Raw genomic sequence first — 20,580 nt, forward strand, 5'->3', positions numbered from 1 at the left:
AGGAAGGAAGGAAGGAAGGAAGGAAGGAAGGAAGGAAGGAAGGAAGGAAGGAGGGAAGGAAGGAAGGGAGGAAGGAAGGAAGGAAGGAAGGAAGGAGGGAAGGGGAGAAAAGGGAGGAAGGAAGGGGGAGCAAGAGGGGAAGAAAGAAGGAAGCAAGAGATGGAGAGGAGGAAAGGAAGAAGAAAGGAAGGGACAGATGAGAGGAAGAAAGAAAAGAAAGAAGGGAGGAGCATATGGAAAGGAGGAAGAAGAGAGGAAGGAAGAGAAGGAAGGAAGGAAGGAAGGTGAGAACACTTTGTGAATGGGAGGCAGTAAATGTAGGAATGAGTGTTAGACCAAGATTCAGGTTTGCCCTTAACTAGTTGTTCAATTTGATGAAGTCACCACAGCCGTCTGGACCACAAATTCCTCAGCTCTAAATGAGTGGGGCTATCCAAGATGATCTGTAAGGTCTCTTTCAGGTCTTAGAATCTGAGTTTCTGAGGCTAAGGACAATCAGTGGCCCTGGCTAAGAGAGGACCAGAGAGGTCAACCTCTAATTCAGTGTACAAAGTTATGGAGTCACAGAATGTGAGAGCTGGCTGGGATTTCAGCCGCCATGCAGTCCAACCCATACACCCATGAATCCATCACTACTCAATCCGGTCTCTGCTCAAAGACCTCCAGGGAGGAGGAATCTACTACCTCCGAAGGCAGTCTGTCCTGCTTTGGGACGCCTCTAATAAGGAGAGAAGGAGGGTTTTCCTGACATTGAACCAACATTTTCTCCTTTTAGAAACCCCTATATAGAAAAGTTCTTTGTCTAGGCTAGCCCCCTCCCTGGAACTGTCCCCCATTTCATCATCACCTTTGAGAAAGCCTGATTTCCTTTAAAGCTCAGGTCAGGTACCGGCTCCTACATGAAGCCTTTCCTGATCCCCCAGCTGCCAGAAATTGCCTATGTCTGTATGTATACACATACACATGTGTGCACCTGTGTGTATGTATATATATATATTATACAAGACTGGGTATACAGTAAGTGCTTAGTAAATGGACCACATTCTTATCCTGAAAATTTGATGTTGCTCTGTAGTGCCCAAATGTTGCAGAGAGAGGATGATTAAAATGCATTGTTTTCCATGTTACTATAAAATGGGAATAATAACAGTGCCTCCCTCACAGGGTTGACATGAGAATCAAATGAGATATTTGTACAGAGTTTAGTACAGTGCTTGGCACATAGTAGATGTCTAATAAATGCTTATCCCCCCCCCCCACACACACACACACTCATGCCTCTTATAATAACTTACATTGCTCTCGCACTTTACGATTTACAGAATACTTTCCTTACAATCCTATCAGGTCAGAAATGCAAGTGTCCTTCATCTCCATCTTAAAAGTGAAGAAACTGAAACTCAAGCTTAAAATGACTTGTGTGGCCAGGGTCACAAAATGAGGGAGCAGTAGATCCTGAATTTTAGCATAGGACTCCCGGCTTCAGGTTCACTGTACTGTGATGACTCAATATTATAATTAACTGTCTCTCACATATGAATTGATGGAGTAGCTGTTCTCGTATGTCATGGCACCCTCTAGACTGTCATCTTCATGAAAGTGGAGGCACCCTCTTATTTTATTGTTCCCACCCCCGGATCCTCACCCAGTGCTTTGCACAAAGGAGGCACTTTATAAGTGTCTGAAATTTAATTCAGTTGACAGCTGTATGCTTTGTAGGCAGAAGTCCTAGTCACAGAAGAGGCATCCCAAGGCAGGCACAAGATGTTCCTGCTCCCGCAGAGCTCAGTCCAATGGGGGAATGGCCTAATTGGTTCATGGGAGGGTGATTATTTCTGGGGCATCCTTGAGCAGAGTAATTAGAATGAGTTTTTTAAATGTGTTATTTGCTCCCCAGTAACAGCTCACACTTTTCAACCAGACTTTGGGCAGCCCATAGAGGGACAGCACAAGAATTACTTAGGGAAAGTATCTTTAATTAGAGTAAAGCATTTCATTTGTATTTGTGATTTTCCTCATTCTGTGTACACCCCTGCCCTCTACTGGAGAGAGGTTGACACTAGCATAATTGGTCATTCGGTTACACATTTTTCTAACTGATCATTGAATAATTATAGAATGAGGACCAGAAGGGGTTCTTGTACAATTATCTCAATTTACAGATAACAAAACCGAGGCCTAGGAACATTATTAATTGTCCAGAATGGCAGAGTTGGGGTTCAAACCCAGGACCTTTGATGCTAAGTCCAGGGATTTTTCCCAATATACCAGCCATACTGTTCTATTGTCTGAAAAGCATATTGGAGGGTGAAGTATAACACAAACTGGTATTTAAGCTTCCATGTTGTTATCTCCCCTACATATCAGTCCATTGACCACCACCACTGCCGAATGTGAACACGTAAACATTGTTTCTTTGGAACACACCACCCCACAGATTATTTTTGCCTAAGATTAGTTTTTTTGCATACAGTTAAGCATCATAGGTGGGGTCTTTGACTAAAGAACAAATTCTGGCTCATGTTGTTATCCAGAACTACCTGGTAATGCCCAGTAAGGGTGTTCATTCACAGCTGGTGGCTGCAGATGTTCTTGAAACACTACTCATACTTTGCGGTGGCTAGGTGGCCCAGTGAATAGAGCACTGACACTGGAGTCAGGAGGACCTGAGTTCAAATCCAATGTCAGACACTCAACACTTACTAGCCGTGTGACCTTGGGCAAGTTGCTTAACCCCAATTTCCCTCCATTACCCCCTCCAAAAAGCAAAAAAAGAAATACTCATACTTGGTGGTCATTAATGGTGCCAATACAGCAAGTGCTTTCAGTTCTTGTTGTAGCTATACAAGATGGGTCTTTGCATTGGCCATGGCCATTTACAATTTCCAGGACACACCCCCAACTGGCTTTTGACTGAGATTCTATCCCGGGTTATTACAGCCTTTTCTTCCTCTAACCTTATGTAACCCTTTGTAATCTATTTATGATGTTCTGTTCTATTCTGCATTATTGGTGTTATATGGCTATTTTATGTAGTATTGTATATTTCATAGGAAGATAGCTTTAGAGTTGAGAAGGGACTTTAGAGGCCACCAGAATCCAACCCACTTATTTTACAGATGAGGAAACTAAGACACAGAGTGGTTATTACCTGCTCAAAGTCATACTATGGTCAGTAAACCTAAGGGGCAGAATTTGAACCCTGACCCCAAGTTTCAGGCTCTGTCTACCATGTAATGCTGTGTATTTTTTTTTTTTTTTGCTTTTTGGAGGACAGTTGAGGATAAGTGGCTTGCCCAAGGTCACACGGCTATTTTTTGTGTTAAGTGTCTGAGGCAGCATTTGAACTCAGGTCCTCCTGACTCCAGGGTTGGTGCTCTATTCACTGTGCCACCTAGCCACCCCATTTGATTTTAAAGCAATTAGGGTTAAGTAATTTGCTCAAGGTTACACGGCCAGTTATTTCTGGCTGTGGTGCTAAGTATCTGAGCCCGGATCCCGGGTCATCCCGACTCTGGGGCCAGTGCTCTTACTACGCCACCTGGCCACCCCTAAGCAATTGGGGTTATTATGACCTCTTATGACCTCCCAGTTAAATTGTAAGCTCTGTGAGGACAAGGAGTATAGGTCTTACTTACCTAAATGTGTCCTAAGTCCCGAGCACAGTACTTTGCACACAGTAGGCATTTAAGAAGCAGCAGTCACTAACTCTACTGAGCATAATTAGGAAACAGGATCATAAGAGACTACTCAAGGCAACAGCTAGGACTTTCCTCCCCTAGCTGAAGCAGCTTTTAACAGCATGCTGTATGTACTTCAGACATAGTAAGATGGAAGACTTTTTATGTGTCCAGCTGGTTTTTGGAGAAACTGAATGGATAGCTATGTCCCTAGACCAGGAGAACACATTAATGATTCTGGACAGCTTAGGGGACTCCCCTGGGCCTGATTAAAAAAAGTACCTGGACCATTGACTCTTTCTCACAAGACGGCTATGTGCCCAGAAAAGCCCTGACCTCCATATGCTTATGGTAAATCGCCGGCCAGCTCATTTCGTCAGCTTTTGACACTGACCTTTCTTTGCTTCTGCCCAGTATAATATTATGCTTACTTTTCTAATAGCATTCTTACCACTCATCCATTGTAACTAATTTCATATTCTTTGGATAGACATCATATGTTCACAGGCCCTCAAGGATAAAGACCAGGCCTTCTTCTTTGATTTTCCCCACTCTATAAATGGACAGCAAGGGCTCTACAAAGCTATTCAAGGCATATTAAAAAAAAACAAAACAAAAACAGAGGTAACCAATCAAATTGACCCAAAGTTAACCCAAGCAATAACAGATTTAGAGGGTTTATGAAGACACGCTTGCCAGGGCAGGATCGTTTTGTCAGTTAAATAGACTAGAGTGTTGCTAAGCCTCCTGGGACAGGCATCATGGGGTTGCGTTAGACACAGCAAGATCTGTGCTAAGTGAGTTACTGGAAGGAAGGAAAGAAAAACACATAACTAGGCTCTTGAGGCAAGCTGGAGCTTGTGCAAGGAAAGCAGAATGAGTAATTCTGGACTGGATCTTGGAATTAATAGAGAGTCAGGAGAGGCTGGTGAGAAGCTTTACACTAGAATCTGAAATTGCAGGCAACCTGGGAGGTTGTGAAAGGCATCTCGGGACAGGGGACTCGTTTTCTCTGCCTTTTATTGGTTTAAGCACTGAACAGGCACATAAATCTTCCCTTGAAGTACTTCTGTGAAGTCTGAATGTTCAGCGTTTCTAATTTGAGACACAAGAGAATCTGAACACTATCGACATATTAGTATATAATAACACCTAGCCAAAAAATCAAGTGATAACATTTAACACAATATGTCTTGTTCATTGAGGCCTCTGGAGGAAATGTCAGATTTTCTTTTCCATTAAATTTTTTCCAGTGGGGCACTTCTTAATTAGGGATTCTTTTTGCCTTGAATAAAGTGGAAAATTAACCCAAATGTATGGAATAAGAAGATAAATTACATAGCATTTTATCTCCACACTTCAGTGAGCACTTTCTTGGAAAATTTCAGGTATGTAAAACATTTAATGGTGATATTCCACCAACATACAGCATTCAGGCTTTGGCATACCTGATGTCCTATACCTTGTATCAATATGTGTTTTCTGAATCTAATTTATATAGGCCTTTTTTTTAGGACATTCATTCTTTCTGGCTATTAGAAAATATGGTCTAGTATAAAGGATTTGGACTTTGAGAACATGTATTAAAATCACATTATGTTCCTACATTTCCTCATCTGTAAAAATTAGGAGATTGGACATGGTCTGAGTCTAAATCCTGAATCCCATGGCCTTATAAAGAAGGCCTGAGTTCAAATCCTGTTTCAGACCCTTACTAGCTGTGTGACCCTGGACACTTCTCTGGTGGGAATTAACGTTTCTTTTTTTCCTCCTCCCCTCCCCTCCATACCTGCTCCAAAACCAAGTCTCCTCTTCTTTGTTTATCAGGTGAGAGACTCTGCTCAGTCATTCCTGACTGTCCACGTTCCCCTGTATGTGTCGTACATCTATGTGACAGCGCCCAGGGGCTGGGCCTCCCTTGATCACCACACAGAAATGGAGTTCTCTTTCTTCTATGACACTGTTCTCTGGAGAACAGGTACCCACATTTCTCTCCTACTGCCTTCTTTTCCTCTGGGATACTAACAAACTTTACCCAACAGTCTTTAACAGTGGCCAAATCCTTCTCTTCCATACACTTTCTTCATTGTCCAAGGGAATAATCCCATGTTTCTGTACACTAGTTACATAAACAAAGTACATATCCATTTGGGCCATAAAAAAGTAGAATATCCCCATTTGTCAGGTGTCAGGGGAAGCTAGCTGTACAGGAAAGCAGTTATCAGATGCCAGGGCCAGCTAACACTACAGAATACCAAGCGGGAAGTCCTAACCTGCCTATCATGTTGTGCGTGATCTCCATGCACACAGACACAAAAACTTATGCATTGTGGATGGGAAGATATCCATCCTCCGTGGCTTGACAGCTGGAGACGAAGCATGATGCTTGAGCAGAAGAATGGCCTTCAAAACTCAAGAAACATCTCAAAATTGAAAAATCTGTCAGAAGTCTGGCCCACCCAACTGAAGGGTCCCAGAGAGTATTGTTTTCTTCTGTTTTCACACGCAGGAATTCACATCTCTCAGAGTATAAAGGGCTGCTGGATGCTGGTCTCTGCCTCTCTTTGATAGTCTTAGCCTTGGACTTCCATTTCCTTTAACTACACTAATTTCAGGGATTCAAGGTGTCATCTGTGTATATATTTCACACCAGCTGGGTTGAAGCCTTTCTGTACCTTAGATTATCTTCATGAATTGCTATGACTGCACAAATTCACACTGAGTGATGAGTCTTATGGGAAGGAGACCCTCAGCTTAGCTAAGTTGGTCTTCAGACAGAGGTATATAGTCTGGCTCTGGGTCTTTGAGCTAGTACTTGAACCCTTTCTAGCTCAGTAGGACCTTGTACACTGCTCAAGTGGCCTTCATACACCCAGGTTCCCTTCTCCATTATACTGTCAGCAAAGTAGGGTTTCACTCAAGGTTGACTACGTTTCATTTTAATAGAACTCGGTCAAGAATGTTTTCCTGGAGTTGTGCCTGAAATTTTCCTATTTTAACACTTCCTTTTTCCCCAGTGATTCAGTTACTAAAGCTTTTGTGTACTATGATTCAACGCACCAACATTAAGCTGTGGCTTAGTAATATTCTATTTCTCATACATGGAGTGGCTTTCTCAAGCTTCTCTTTGGATTTCTGGTAGTCAGAGGATTCCATTTATCCATCAGGTTTCTACCAGCTCCTCAAGGATTGCCACAGAGTGAAATAAGATAAAGTAAACAAATTGTTACCATGCTTTAGGTTATAATAGAGAATCAGATATTTTGGGCTATGGGATGGACTGGAGGCTGTTTCTTAGTAGTAAGGGGACCATGAAAGAAAGCATATTAACAAGAGTGGGTTTCTGAGGATAAATAAGTTGTTTTTCTTTCATGCTTGAAGACCAAAGTGACATCATGATATCAGGGTCTATGTACAGTGTGTCTAGTTGTGGTCATTTATTTTGTTAGATATGGAATGGAGCAGTAATTAGTAATGGCAGCCTTCACCTGGACCATAATAAAAGGTTAACGTAGAGCTCATCTACATAGTGTAGGCACAATATATTCCAGCTGATTTAAATATGGTCATTGTCTCTTAGCATTTCATAATTTAGATGTGCCCCTCGGGAAAAGCCAATATAGATCAGTGTTTTCATCGATTTCCTTCTATCCCCTGACTTTGATTGTTTTGTATCATTTACCTTGGCAGGAATTCAGACAGAAAGCGTGCTCTCGGCAAGGCTTCAGATAATAAGGATCTATATTCGAGAGGATGGCCGTTTGGTCATCGAATTCAAGACCCACGCCAAATTCAGAGGTAGTATCTGTTGTGTTCTCTTCCCTATAAAATGGTCCTTCCTAGCCTGAGGCTATATATAAGGCTATGAATAATCCTAAATGGAATTATTAAGCAGCTTTGACCTTTTCGAGAGTCAAAGCTTATATTATGTTGATATTTCAGCCAATATGAAATTGGCAAAGAGTGAGTCGACCTTCAGCCAGGAGTCCAATATTATTACACAAATAATAGCTAAGCCAACCCCCCCGATCAGTGCCACATACAAGCATGGAGATTCACGTAGAATAAAAATACTAGAAGCACACCCCAGGACTCATCCCCCACCCCAGCTGATCTTTGTAACAAGGCAATAGCCTTTCCTGATGTTGTCTCTGTGTTACATTTGTGAATATGACTATGACTTGTGATACTGTTTTTGTAGTTGCAGTATCAAGAGAGGCATTGTTGCCTTCTTACTTTTGTGGGTGTAGTGAGTCCTAGGGAGAGATTGAGGGGTAAGGGTGGAGAACAAAGAATGAATCTAAAAACCCATTATGGCATAGTCATAGAGGAGATGTAATGTTCATTAGGGGGCCACTTAACTCCATACTTTCAATGGCAACTCTTGAAATACAAAGAAAGGACAGATGGACAAATGAGCAGTATTCAGAGAATAGTCTGGGTTATCTCTTAAGTTTTCACATAGGTCTGGGGTGAGATGATGAAGACAGTTATTTGGGATGCTGTACATCTGGAATTCAGCAAGCCTAATGGCTGTTGTCAAACAGACTGGCATGTTAAGGGATAAGGAATCTGGCAGGTCTTACTGGACAGTGGTCAGCTTCAGGACTGGCTTAACAGTTTGTACCATCTTTAGTGGCCTGACCATTTGCATCATGGCTGTGAGGATTAATAGTTACTTACATCTTAAATGAAACTCCCGCCCACATATTCCTTAAACTCATTAGAGTCCATGATAGAAATTTTAGTAGCCAGCAACCTATATATTAGACATAATGGGCACAGAGCTGTGGCTGTTGTCACAAAGCCCAGGAATGGAAAGGGTAGCCCTCAGGATGTTACAGCTAAGAAATTGGCCACCAAAATCACTCAGTCAATATATTTGAAATTAACATATATTGATCAATATCAACACATTGACAAATCATAAGCAGATAGAAATCAATATATTTCAGCAGCCCTTTTTCCTAGGGATATGCTGGCTAAGTTTCAGAGCTCAATTTTGCATATAAATGGCTACTGTTAATCTCCTCATTAGCATCTCTGTGAAGCACATTCATATTGTTTGTGCATATTAAGAGAGTTATGATCACTGTAAGTATTTGTAGGGTGATGGGCTCGTGTGAGATATCACACTTTTCCACATAGAATGGGGAACATTCTAAGTTCTGGAAATAATATGTGTTTTGCAGTAATATTTAACACAGTTGTACAATTACTGTAAAGCTCTGGGGTCCATCGTAGCTGTAGATCCTGGTATATATTATGACATACAGGGTATTTCTTACTAAGACACTACAATCATACAGCAGGGTGTTTCCCCTTCTTGGTCCAGGATACTTTGTCATGGAACACCACACCCTCCCAGATGTGAAGTCTTTCATAATGACTCCAGACCACCTAGGAGGAATTGAGTTTGATCTTCAGCTTTTATGGAGTGCCCAGACTTTTGATTCACCATATCAGCTCTGGAGGGCGACGAGTTCTTATAACAGGTGGGTAGGTTTCTCATGTTCGCAGCTGTTTTTTAGGAGTGGGGGGCAAGAAGAATTACTTTCAGGGTTTAAAAAGAGACTTCCATGGATGAGGTGGTCCAGCAGGATATTTAGGGCAAAAGAGAAGATCTGGATGAGGTAGCACAGGGCATAGAGTCAAGGAAGACTCATTTTCTTGAGTTCAAATCCAACCTCAAACACTTATTAACAGTGTGACCCTGAGTCACTCACACCCTGAGTGACCCACTTATTAACAGTGTGACCCCGTTTGCCTCAGTTTCCTCATCTGTAAAGTAAGTTGGAGAAGGAAGGGGCAAATCACTCCAGTATCATTGCCAAGAAAACCCCAAATGGGAGCATGAGAAGTCAGATGGGACTGAAAAACAACAACAGAGTAGTTTATATGTTGTCTCTCTATTTGGTTGTGAGATCCGTGAGAGCAGGGCCTTTTTTCTTTTTTCTCTTCTCTCCTCTCCTCTCCTCTCCTCTCCTCTCCTCTCCTCCCCTCTCCTCTTCTCCCCTCCCCTCCCCTCCCTTCTCCTCCCCTCTCCTCTCTTCTCTTCTCATCTTTTCTTTTCTTTTTTGCCTCTGTATGTGTTTAGCACAGTGCCTGGTACATAGTAGGTATTTCATTGCCTAACTGGCACAACTTGGCCACTTAATAAATGCTTGCTGACTTGACTTGACAAGAATCCCAGGGAGAGTACTATAGTATTTAATTATACTCAACAGGTATGCTCTCAAGGGCCTTACATTCTGCTGGAAGGAAGCAACCTGTATGTGGATAAGGAAATAGAAAAGAAATATGTGATAAAGGAATTGGGAGCGAATGGATGGGAGGGAAGCCATGTGTAATAAACAGCTCAGACTTTCATCTGTGTCAAGGCAGGGGAGGCAGAGGGTGTAAACTCCTACTGCAGCAGGTCCCTTCTAACCACAGAATTCCATGTCAATATAATATGGTTTCCTTCGGAATCCTATATATATTATGCATTTAAAAATATTATTCTGAGGGGTGGCTAGGTGGCACAGTGAATAGAGCACCGGTCCTGGAGTCAGTAGGACCTGAGTTCAAATCCATCCTCAAACACTCAACACAAAAACTGCCGTGTGACCTTAGGCAAGTCACTTAACCCCAACTGTCCTCCAAAAAAAATATTATTCTGAGAAGGGGACTATAGGCTTCACCATGATACACAAAAAGGTTAAAAACTGTATAGCAAATGTTGCCCTATTGGGAATCCTTCTCCTATTTGGACTCTCTGCTGTCCCCCCCCACAACAGTGACACTTTTGGCAAATGAGTATCTCCCTATATTAATCCTTTCTTGATATTTATAAGTAGAGGGTATGTCCAATACTATGGCCTGGTCCGGGGATGGGCAACCTGTGGCCTCTCAATCCTAAAGTATGGCCTTTTGACTGAATTCAAATTTTACAAATGTTTTTATTTTTTATGATTTATATATTATAAATTTTTATATAAATATGTATAAATAAAATATTTTTTTATTAAAAAGATTTGTCCTGTAAAATTTGGGTCACAGACCATAGATGGAAGTGTTTATTTTATTTTATCCCATTAGGAAGTGGTGTATATGAGGTCCATAGAAGATGTAGAAGGCAGTGTCCTGCCAACAGGGACCCTTGGGGCAACTCCACCAGAATGGCTAAGGGAATTTTTGTTTTCAATTCTATGGGGTGGAGAAGCTGCAAGATAGCCTTCTGATAGATGGTGAGCCTTGACACTTTCTCCCCACCCCCAACGGGAAGGTCAGAAAAAACTTGCCCCAAACACAGGAGTTAGTAATGGTGGCCACACCTCTTCTCTGCCGTTGTTTTCATGAATTTGGCTTGGGAAATAAAAATTATCTCAACCCACGGCCCCTCTGCTAGTGTGTTCTCAGTCAATAAGAAACACAAAATAGTAATTATGAGGGAATTTTCACCAAGAATCAAAAAGAAATGACCATAATTTGTATCTGTGTGTTTTTCTTTATCTCTCAGATTTTAAACAATTTTATTTTCTCATTTGTTATGCTAGAAGCGCCAGTAAATGGAAATAGCATTCTTTTCAATCTCCGAGTGATGGCCTGAATGTTAAAACAACAGCCTCTGTTCCACAGAATTTGCTGTGCACATATTCCTCAAACACAACTCTTTGTTCGATGACATCAGCCTCTCTTGTATCAACTCTGGCTTCCTCTTTCTATTTCCAGGAAGGACTACTCAGGGGAGTATACCATCTACTTAATCCCTTGTACTGTACAGCCCACACAGCCGTGGATTGACCTCGGAGACAAGCCACTGCCCTGCACGGCACACGCTCCAGAAAGGTGGGAGAATGCATTGGCCTCATTCTTTATCAGTTGAGGCCTGAATAATCGGGCGCTCTGTCCATGGGGGTGGGACTGCACTGAAAATGTCTTTAGAAAGAAGGACCCAAGGAGTGAATTGGATATCTACCATTCGGGTGTCATGTAAGAAGGAATGCTGATTAGTTTATTTTATGTATTAATTAATTAGGGTTCCAGGCTTTAAAAGGAATCCAGAAGTTTTGGGTTTCAAACAGTTTCAAATCTCTAGTTCCTGAAAAAAGAAGAATTGGTGGGAAGGGAAGCATGGGAAATTTTGAGTCAAGGTTGGAAAATCCTAAGAGACAGGAGATAACAGTAATATGATTGAGACTTAAGGATGGATGGAAAATGGAGACCACCAGTGATTTTCACTATCACTCAGTAACCTTGCCTCCTTGGAGGCCCATACAAGCCATGTCTTCCATCCAATCAAAGTCCTGGTAATTACTGTCTGCAGCAATGGTGTCAAACTCATATAGAAAAAGGGGCCACCAAACCATAACTAAAGAGGCCTGCAGGCCACATGTTGAGTTAGAAAAACACGTATTAACCTTATCAATGTTTTGTTGCATTTTCATTTATTTTGTTAAATATTTCCCAATTACATGTTAAGCTTGTTTGGGCCACAGTCAGGATTGTCATAGGTCACATGTGACCTGAGGGCTATGTGTTTGACACTTCTGGTCTACAGACCTCCCCTTCCTTCCTCAATGACTTTAATACTTGGATTATAGTTTTCTTCTCCAATGCCTGTCCTCGTAATAGGGGATTTCAACATGCATGTTGACTCTCCTTCAAGCACCCTAATTGCTCAGATTCTCAAGCTACTTACTTTGCACGATCTACTTCTCCACCTCCCCTCCTCAGTCACACACAAAGGTGGTTACACCCTTGGGCACTTACAAACGCAGCACCTGAAATTCTCTTACTGTCCAGGGAAGGGCCTTCTGAGCCAGATCAGGGCTTCTTAAACTTTTGCCACTTGCGACCCCTGCAGTACTTCTTAAACTGTGGGTCGCAACCCCAAATGGGGGTCATGTTCCTCTTTTAGAACAAAAGACAACTACCCTAGTTCCTTCTCCCAGTTCTCATGTGGCCTCATCTCCAGACAACTCACCGACTTGGTCCTCCATGCTCGGTGCCGTGATGAAGACAGGATTACCTGAAACGTGATCCACCCCTTCACAGAGTGCTTGTTTCTCTCCTTGGTTTAGATTTCTGATACCTATTGCATTCCAGCAGACTAACCGCCCGGTGCCGGTTGTCTATTCCCTCAACACTGAGTTTCAGCTGTGCAACAATGAGAAAGTGTTCCTGATGGACCCCAGCACATCTGACATGTCACTGGCAGAAATGGATTACAAAGGGGCTTTTTCAAAGGGTAAGCCTATCCTACATCTCTACCTGGATCTCAGGAGAAAAAGGCAGAAAAACAAGACAGATATCTCTTCATATGAGCTTTCACTTTGACATCCTTAGCATAAATTCCCCAAAGTGTAATTTTACAGAGGCTAAAATGGCTTAGGATAGCAAAAGAAAACACTGATTCTGGAATCAGAGGACCTGGATTCAAATCTCACTGTTCTCTAAGACTTTTATGACTTCTAATAAGTTACTGAACTTCCCTGGGTTGCAGTTTGCTCATTTTCAAAATGAGGGAATCAGATAAGAACAGTGGTTGTCAAAATTTTTGGTCTCAGGACCTCTTTGCACTCTTAAAAATGATTGAATACCCCAGAGAGCTTTTGTTTATGTAGGTTATATCTATTGATATTTAACATTAAGAAGTAATAATGATAAATTTTAAAATATTCATTAATTCATTTAAACTGTAATATATATTTACTATAACAATATTATTAGCAATACAATAATATAACAATAACAAACCCATTGCATGTTAAAATAAATAAAACTTTTTATGAAAAATAACCATATATTCCAAAACAAAAAAATTAATGTGAAGAATGGCATTGTTTTATATACTTTTTAAAAAGTTTTCCTTTGTTTTTTCACAAATTTATTTATTTTTAGTTTGCAACATTTACTTTTATTAGTTTAAAATTTTCTCCACCTCCCTTCCTTCCCCCCTCCCCAAGATAGCATGCAATCCAATATAGGTTCTACATACGCATTCTTATTAAACATATTTCCACATTAGTCATATTGTATAGAAGAATTAGAATGTATGGGAGGAACCATGAGAAAGAAAAAAACAAAACAAAAAATATGCTTTGATCTGCATTTAGATTCCATATTTCTTTGTCTGGACGTGGATGACATTTTGTTTTATATACATTTGCAAATCTCTTTAATTGTTGGCTTAATAAAAGCCAGCTAGTTTCTCAAATCTGCTTTATTCAGTCTATCATGATATGTTGTTTTGGTTGAAGTATATGAAAAAAACTTTGGCCTGCACACAGATATGAAATTAGAAAAGGGAGGAGTATTTTAAGAAGCAGATAACATCTATTATCATGAAAATACTTTTAATCTCTCGAACCTCCTGTAAGAGGGACTCCAATGGATGTATGGACCATACTTTGAGAACTGCTGAACTAGATGGCTTCTCAGTCACCTTCCAGATTTAGACCTATGACCCTTCTAGGTTTTGGCCAGACATTCTTCCTTTCTGTTGATTCAACCCAAGGTAGCACACCAAGTACAACCCTTGGCAGTGATTAGCAGTAAGACCTAAACCAGCCTCTGCCATTTATCCTTTGAGTAAACTCAGGTAAATCACTCAATCTCTCAATCCCTGCCTCCTCTCTACTTCTTTGGTGTGGTTTAAGACCAATGAGATAAAGCACATGAAAACATTAGAATAAATCCAATATGCTATTGTGCAAGTATCTAAAATCATTCCATTCTCTCAACCTCAACCTCCTCCCTCCATTTTTTCTCTCCTAAACTCAAATCCTGACCTTGTTCCTGCCTCTCTGTTTTTATAGGTCAGATCCTCTATGGCCGTGTACTTTGGAATCCTGAGCAGAACCTCAATTCAGCTTACAAACTGCAGCTGGAGAAAGTCTATCTCTGTACTGGCAAGGATGGCTATGTACCTTTCTTTGACCCTACTGGAACAATCTACAATGAAGGGCCACAGTATGGATGTATTCAACCCAATAAGCACTTAAAACACAGATTCCTGTTGCTGGTATGAAAATTATTGGAGACCAGGATATATTTTTGGCATGGTCCATTTCCTAATTATTTTCCTTCTTTATCTAGCTGAATTCCTTTACCTTTTCCTTCAGTAAGGTAAACTATGAACTCTTGGTAACAGAAATAGTGTTCATGAGTGATGGTAAAAGTTCTCTCTATTGATTTTAACCCGAGAAAAATATAAAATCCCGGGCCCTAGAAATGAACTTTCATATTTACCAGGCAAATGTTGTATGTCCATAGTACAAAGCCTAACCCCAGGACAAAAGGGCCCTAGGACTGGTTTAGAAGGTGGTGTCTGACAATAAAACTTGGATTTCTGAACTGCTATTTAAAATATAGAGATGATGGGTTGCTGATTCAGGAACAGAATGCACCTAATAAAGACTTTCAAGTATGTATTTCTCTAGAGTCTCTAAAATATAAACATAAGCTTTAAACTAAAAGGGAAAGAGGAAGGAGAAAACTGGTCATCATCACTGTAGTAAAAGAAGAAGGAAGAAGTAGAGACACTGAGTAAGAGCACCAGCCCTGGAATCGGGAGGACCTGGGATCGGTTCCAGCCTCAGATAATTAGCACCCCCCCACACACACACACACACACACACACACAAAACTGGCCGTGTAACCTTGGGCAAGTTACCTATGCTTGGAAAATGGCTCTTGTGGATTGCATCTTATTCAGACATATGAAAAAAACTGGTAGGTGTGATTACTTGACCTTTGAATGATCATGGAGAATAGGAGAGATACCACAGGATTAGGAAAGGGCAAATGTCCTTCCAATTCTTTTTTTTCTTTTATTGTTTAAACCTTTACTCAGAATTTTTGAACCAAATGAGAACAATTTAACATCCGCTTTGTCAGTATGGTCTTCCCCAGTGCAGGCATCAGACCCTCCAGTGCCATAGATCTCCAATCTGGAATCTCCAGATTCCTCTGTTATCAGATGTCTTTAAACTGCCCCGACTCCCACCATAAGCTGTGTGATGGGGACAGTGCTGCATCTATGATATTTTTTTCAGCATTTATTTATTTATTTTTAGTTTTCTACATTCATTTCCCTTTCAATACTTTAAAAAGGATAGAGAATAGAATCTGCAAACCACAGGCCAGTGAACTTGACTTTGAATCTTGGCCAAAATATAGAGTAAGTTATTAAAAGGATGCCTAGTGATCATATAGAAAGTGAAGTAGTAATCACCAGCATAGGTTCAGCAGAAACAGATCATGTCAGCCTAATCTTGTATCCATTTTTGGCAATATTATTGGTCTGCTAGGTTAGGAAAATGTTGTAAATAGAGTTTTCCTAACTTTTAGAAAAGCATTTGGCAAAGTCTTTAAAAAATTTTTTTAAAGCTGAATATATCATTTTTCTCTATCACATATAAAAACAATTTTTAACATTTATTTTTTAAAAGTTTGAGTTTCAAATTCTCTCCCTCCCTCTCTGATACAGTAAACAATTTAATATAGCTTATACATGTGCAATCATGTAAAACATATTTCCACATTAGTCATGTTGTGAAGGAAAACACAGACAAAAAAAAACCATGAAAAAATAAATTGAAAAATAGTTTGCAAGGGCAGCTAGGTGGTGCAGTGAATAGAGCACCGGCCCTGGAGTCAGGAGGCCTTGAGTTCAAATGTGGCCTCAGACACTTGACACACTTACTAGCCCTGTGACTTTAGGCAAGTCACTTACCCCCAATTGCCCTCCAAAAAAAAAAGAAAGAAAAATAGTTTGCTTTAATCTGCAATCAGCCTTCATCAGTTCTTTCTCTGGAGGTGGATAGCTTTTTTCATCACAACTCTTTTGGAATTGTCTTAGATCATTGTTTTTTGCTAAGAATAAGTCATTCACAGTTGCTCATCATGCAGTGTTCTCCTGGTTTGCTCATTTCACTTTGCATCAGTTCATGTGAGTCTTCCCAAGTTTCTCTGAAAGCATTTTGCTCATCATTTCTTATAGCACAATAGTATTCCATTACAATCATATGCCACAACTTGTTCAGCCATTGCCAAATTGATGGGCATCCCCTCAACTTCCAATTCTTTTTGGCAAAGTCTTACATTCTGTTCTTACGGACAGAATAGAGAATTTCAGGCTGAACAATAATATAGCATTCAAAACTGGTTGAATGGCCAGATCCAAAGTCTAGTTATTTTTGATTTGATGTCTCCTTGGAAAAAGAGGGCTCCAATGGAATGTGTCATGGATCTCTGCTTGGCCCTATGCAATTTAACATGTCTAGCAAAGTATTCAATAGAGGTTTAGATGACACAGTTACTAAATTTGCTGATGACACAAGGCTAGGAGGTGTAGACGACATTTTGGGTGACAGAGTTAGGATCCACAAAGATTCTGACAAATTAGAACATTAGGCTGAATCTAATAGATGAAATGTAATTGGGGCAAATGTAGTCTTATCCTGGAATTTTAAAAATCAGCTACACATATACAACAGGAAGTATAACTAGAGAGTAATTCATCAGAAAAATGTACAAAATGAAAAATAGACTCAGTGTACCTTAACAATGCAATATGGTATCCAACCTCCCTGCCTCAAAACTTGTGTAATATTAAGCTGCAATCAAAGAAACATAGTGTCCAGAATTAGGAAAGTGCTAACTTTCTTGTACTCTGCCCTAATCAGACTGCCTCTAGAGTACTTGTGTCTTAGTTATGAGTACTGTATTTTAGGAAGTATAAGCTCTAGTGTGTCGAAAGGAAGACAACTTAGGTGTTGAAGGGCCTCAGCATAATGCCAATTAAAGATCATTTGAAAGAACTTAGGGATGTTTAACTAGAAGGTTGTCATATATTTGTTCTTGATGAACCTAGAGGACCAAGCTAGGCCTTGAGTAATGGATAGAAGTTGCAAAGAGAAAAATTTAGACTTGACATCAGTAAATACTTCTTAACAATAAGCTTTATCCCAAAGAGGAATGGGCTGTCTTGGGAGGTTGAATAGGTTTCCCTTATTGAAAGTCTTTGAGAAAAGACTAAATGACTGTTTAATGATTATGTTATAGAGAGGATTCTTGTTCAGGTCTAAGTTGAACTGGATGATCTCTGATTCTGACCTCATGCATGGATATGGTACAACCCCAGCACCTTCCTCTTGGCCACCCCTGGGAGCCAAACTAAAAGAGGTTTTCTGTTCCTAGAGCTCACTTCCTCCAGGCTTGCTCAGATGGTCATCAGATACACATCAGGAGAATTTCTTCACTCTTCCTATTGCTTCCAATCCATTGCCAAGTCTTATTATTTCCTCCTTCGCAGCCTCTCTTGCATCTGTCATATGGCCACTACCTATGGGGGCTTGGGCCCTCATCCCCTCTCAAATGGACTGCTTCCAGTCTTTAATCCATCCTCCACAGAGCTGCCTGGATGAGCACCTGCCTGCTATGATGCCTGGACTGGGTGTTTATGCTTACTTTTTTTTCCTCAATAAAAAAGAGTAAGGTTCAGTAGAGGAAACAGAGGAGAAATTTCCAGAATGAGTATCATGTTAAAACATCAAAACAATTTATTTTAAAAAGATGAAGCACGAGTCTGAACATGTTAAGAATCTTCAGTAGTTCCAGTTGCCTCAGAGATAAAATATAAACTTCTCTAGGCCTTTAAAGCCTTTCTCAGTCATGCTCTAGAATTGTTTTCCAGGCTTATTTCATTTTACTCTCTTTTGCCTACATCGTTTCAGCCAAACTGGCTTGCTTGTTGTCTCTCAAACTCAATGTTCTGTCATCTCTCACCTTTGCCCAAATGCTGTCCCAAATGCCTGGAATGCTTTCCCTCCCTCCTTTCCTCTCTTTCTCCCCTCCTCCCTCCCTTCCTTCCTTTCTTCCTTCTTTGCTTCATCTTTTCTTCCTTCCTTCCTCTCTCCCTACTTCTTGCTAGAACCCTTAGCTTCACAGACTTTCATGGTTAACACTTCCTCTACCAAGTTGTCTTTATCTATCTTATTTAAATGTTGTATCCTCTCCATAAGAAGAATGTAATCTTGGGGTCATGAACTGGTTTTCATTTTGTCTTCCTTGCCCCTGTGCCTGGTTAAATGAATGAATGAATATTTCCATTGTTCTAAACTATTTATTTCTCCTGTAAATTCTAGGATCGAAGTCAACCAGAAGTCACTGATAAATACTTCCATGATGTGCCTTTTGATGCCCACTTTGCTTCTGATTTATCTGATTTCCACATGGTCAGTAACATGCCAGGTGTGGATGGATTCACTCTGAAAGTTGACGCACTTTATAAGGTAGGTTTTATGAGAAATAATGAAGCAGAGAACTCAGTTTCCTTTAAATACCACAGAGAGGATTAGGATTGACTCTGAACTTTATCTTTTTATAATGTCTTTGAGGAAGATTAAGACCTCACCTACAGTCCTACGGCAATACCTCATTACCATGTGCAGGTGACCGTAGAATCCCCAAGATATCACCAGGGCACAAGCCTTGGCAAGTTCTGCCAGTCTGGAAAAGCTTCCAATATGGGTCCAGGCACAGACTCTGTCTGATGACTATCCTCACCAAGAATGGAGAATCATAGCATCTCCAGGTCGGCCTCCAGGACTTTTGGTCTCAGCAGCTTGTGAAACCATCTACTGAGCCAAAATCATCACAGGGTGTAGTGGAATCAGACGGCCCATTCCCATCCCTTCTGTTCATCGGCCATCCAGCCCTAGGCAAGTCACAATCTGTCTGATCTTCAGAGTCATCATCTATAAAATGAAGAAGCAAAACTAGGCATCTCTAAGACACCTCCTGAACCACTTCCTTCAGTTGCATGCCTAGTGGTCATCTTCACTGGAATTCTTTTTTGTTTCCAACCTGGACTGATTCAGGCCATGGGCTGGGTCAGGCAGTCTGCACAGCCAATTCTCTAGTATGTGAACGAGTCAGGCTTATCTCCCAAAGGAGTCGGTGCATGTTCTGTGGTGCCACAGACACCACCCAGGCATTTGGAAAGATGGAGACAGCTGGTGGGTGAGGAGCACACAGAAGCCTCCAGTGTCAAATTCCAGTTTCCTCATTTTTGAATACGAATCCCAGATCTCCCATTTCTGACCTTTGCATCACGTCTGACACGTGTGGGGGAGGGGGAGTAAGGCAGTTCAGAGGAGAATAAAGTCTTGTCACTACATCTGTCCCTTGTCACTGACCTTGATGGGATGATCCAGGAAATATTCAGTTAGTATATGGACTATGCACATGATAAAATGCTCAGTAAATATTGGAATGGAAGAGTCTATTTAGGACAGCTAGATGGTGCAGTAGCTAGAGCACTGGACCTAAAGTCAGGAAGACCTGAGTTCAAATCCAGCCTTAGCCATTAGTTGTATGACCTGGGCACAGTTATCTGCCTCAGTTTCCTCACCTGTAAAATGGGAGTGATAGCACCCATCCCAATATTTTTTTGAGGATCAAACAAGATAACTACTGAAGAATTGCCCAAGAAATTGATATAAAGGATGCTATAAAGAGATAAATGACTCAAAAAGAAAGTGGACTAGCCATGTAGTAAGAATGAAGCCTAACCAATGGACGGCTCATCTGCTCTACTCATCTACCTGCAACATCAGCAGGGCTAGAGATAAGCTCCTAGCACATTGGGAGGACCACTAAAAAGGACCGATGGGAAGGCATGGACAGACACTTCACAGGCTATGGATGGGACATGAGACGGCATCTCCATCAGTGAGATCATTGTTCTATCCAACAATTGAGGTGTGCTTGATTTGAAACGACTACTGGTTCAGAAATGGAATATGGAAATTTTAGTTTACTTAGCTTATTTTAGTTGGGTTCAGTAATTTTTTTACAGCATTAGTTTGAAAGAGCAAAGAATTCTTTGTATTCTAAAATATACACTGTC

At 40.8% G+C, this 20,580-nt stretch overlaps 1 protein-coding gene across 2 annotated transcripts in view; it reads left to right on the forward strand.

Annotated features, from left to right (window-relative positions):
* The window catches only part of FRAS1 (Fraser extracellular matrix complex subunit 1), a 485,111-nt gene that overhangs the window by 459,816 nt on the left and 4,715 nt on the right, over positions 1-20,580 (forward strand). For both annotated transcript variants that reach the window (XM_069092754.1, XM_069092760.1), the window contains 7 exons: positions 5,508-5,658; positions 7,371-7,478; positions 9,016-9,175; positions 11,394-11,510; positions 12,746-12,912; positions 14,483-14,688; positions 18,815-18,961. In XM_069092754.1, the coding sequence (XP_068948855.1) occupies positions 5,508-5,658; positions 7,371-7,478; positions 9,016-9,175; positions 11,394-11,510; positions 12,746-12,912; positions 14,483-14,688; positions 18,815-18,961 (1,056 nt within the window). The remainder of the gene's footprint in view (positions 1-5,507; positions 5,659-7,370; positions 7,479-9,015; positions 9,176-11,393; positions 11,511-12,745; positions 12,913-14,482; positions 14,689-18,814; positions 18,962-20,580) is intronic.

The sequence above is a fragment of the Petaurus breviceps genome, unplaced genomic scaffold (genome assembly GCF_028583685.1).
Source record: "Petaurus breviceps papuanus isolate PSGF00001 unplaced genomic scaffold, PetGlider_PUasm1.0 126, whole genome shotgun sequence".
In the NCBI taxonomy this organism is placed as follows: Eukaryota; Metazoa; Chordata; class Mammalia; order Diprotodontia; family Petauridae; genus Petaurus; species Petaurus breviceps.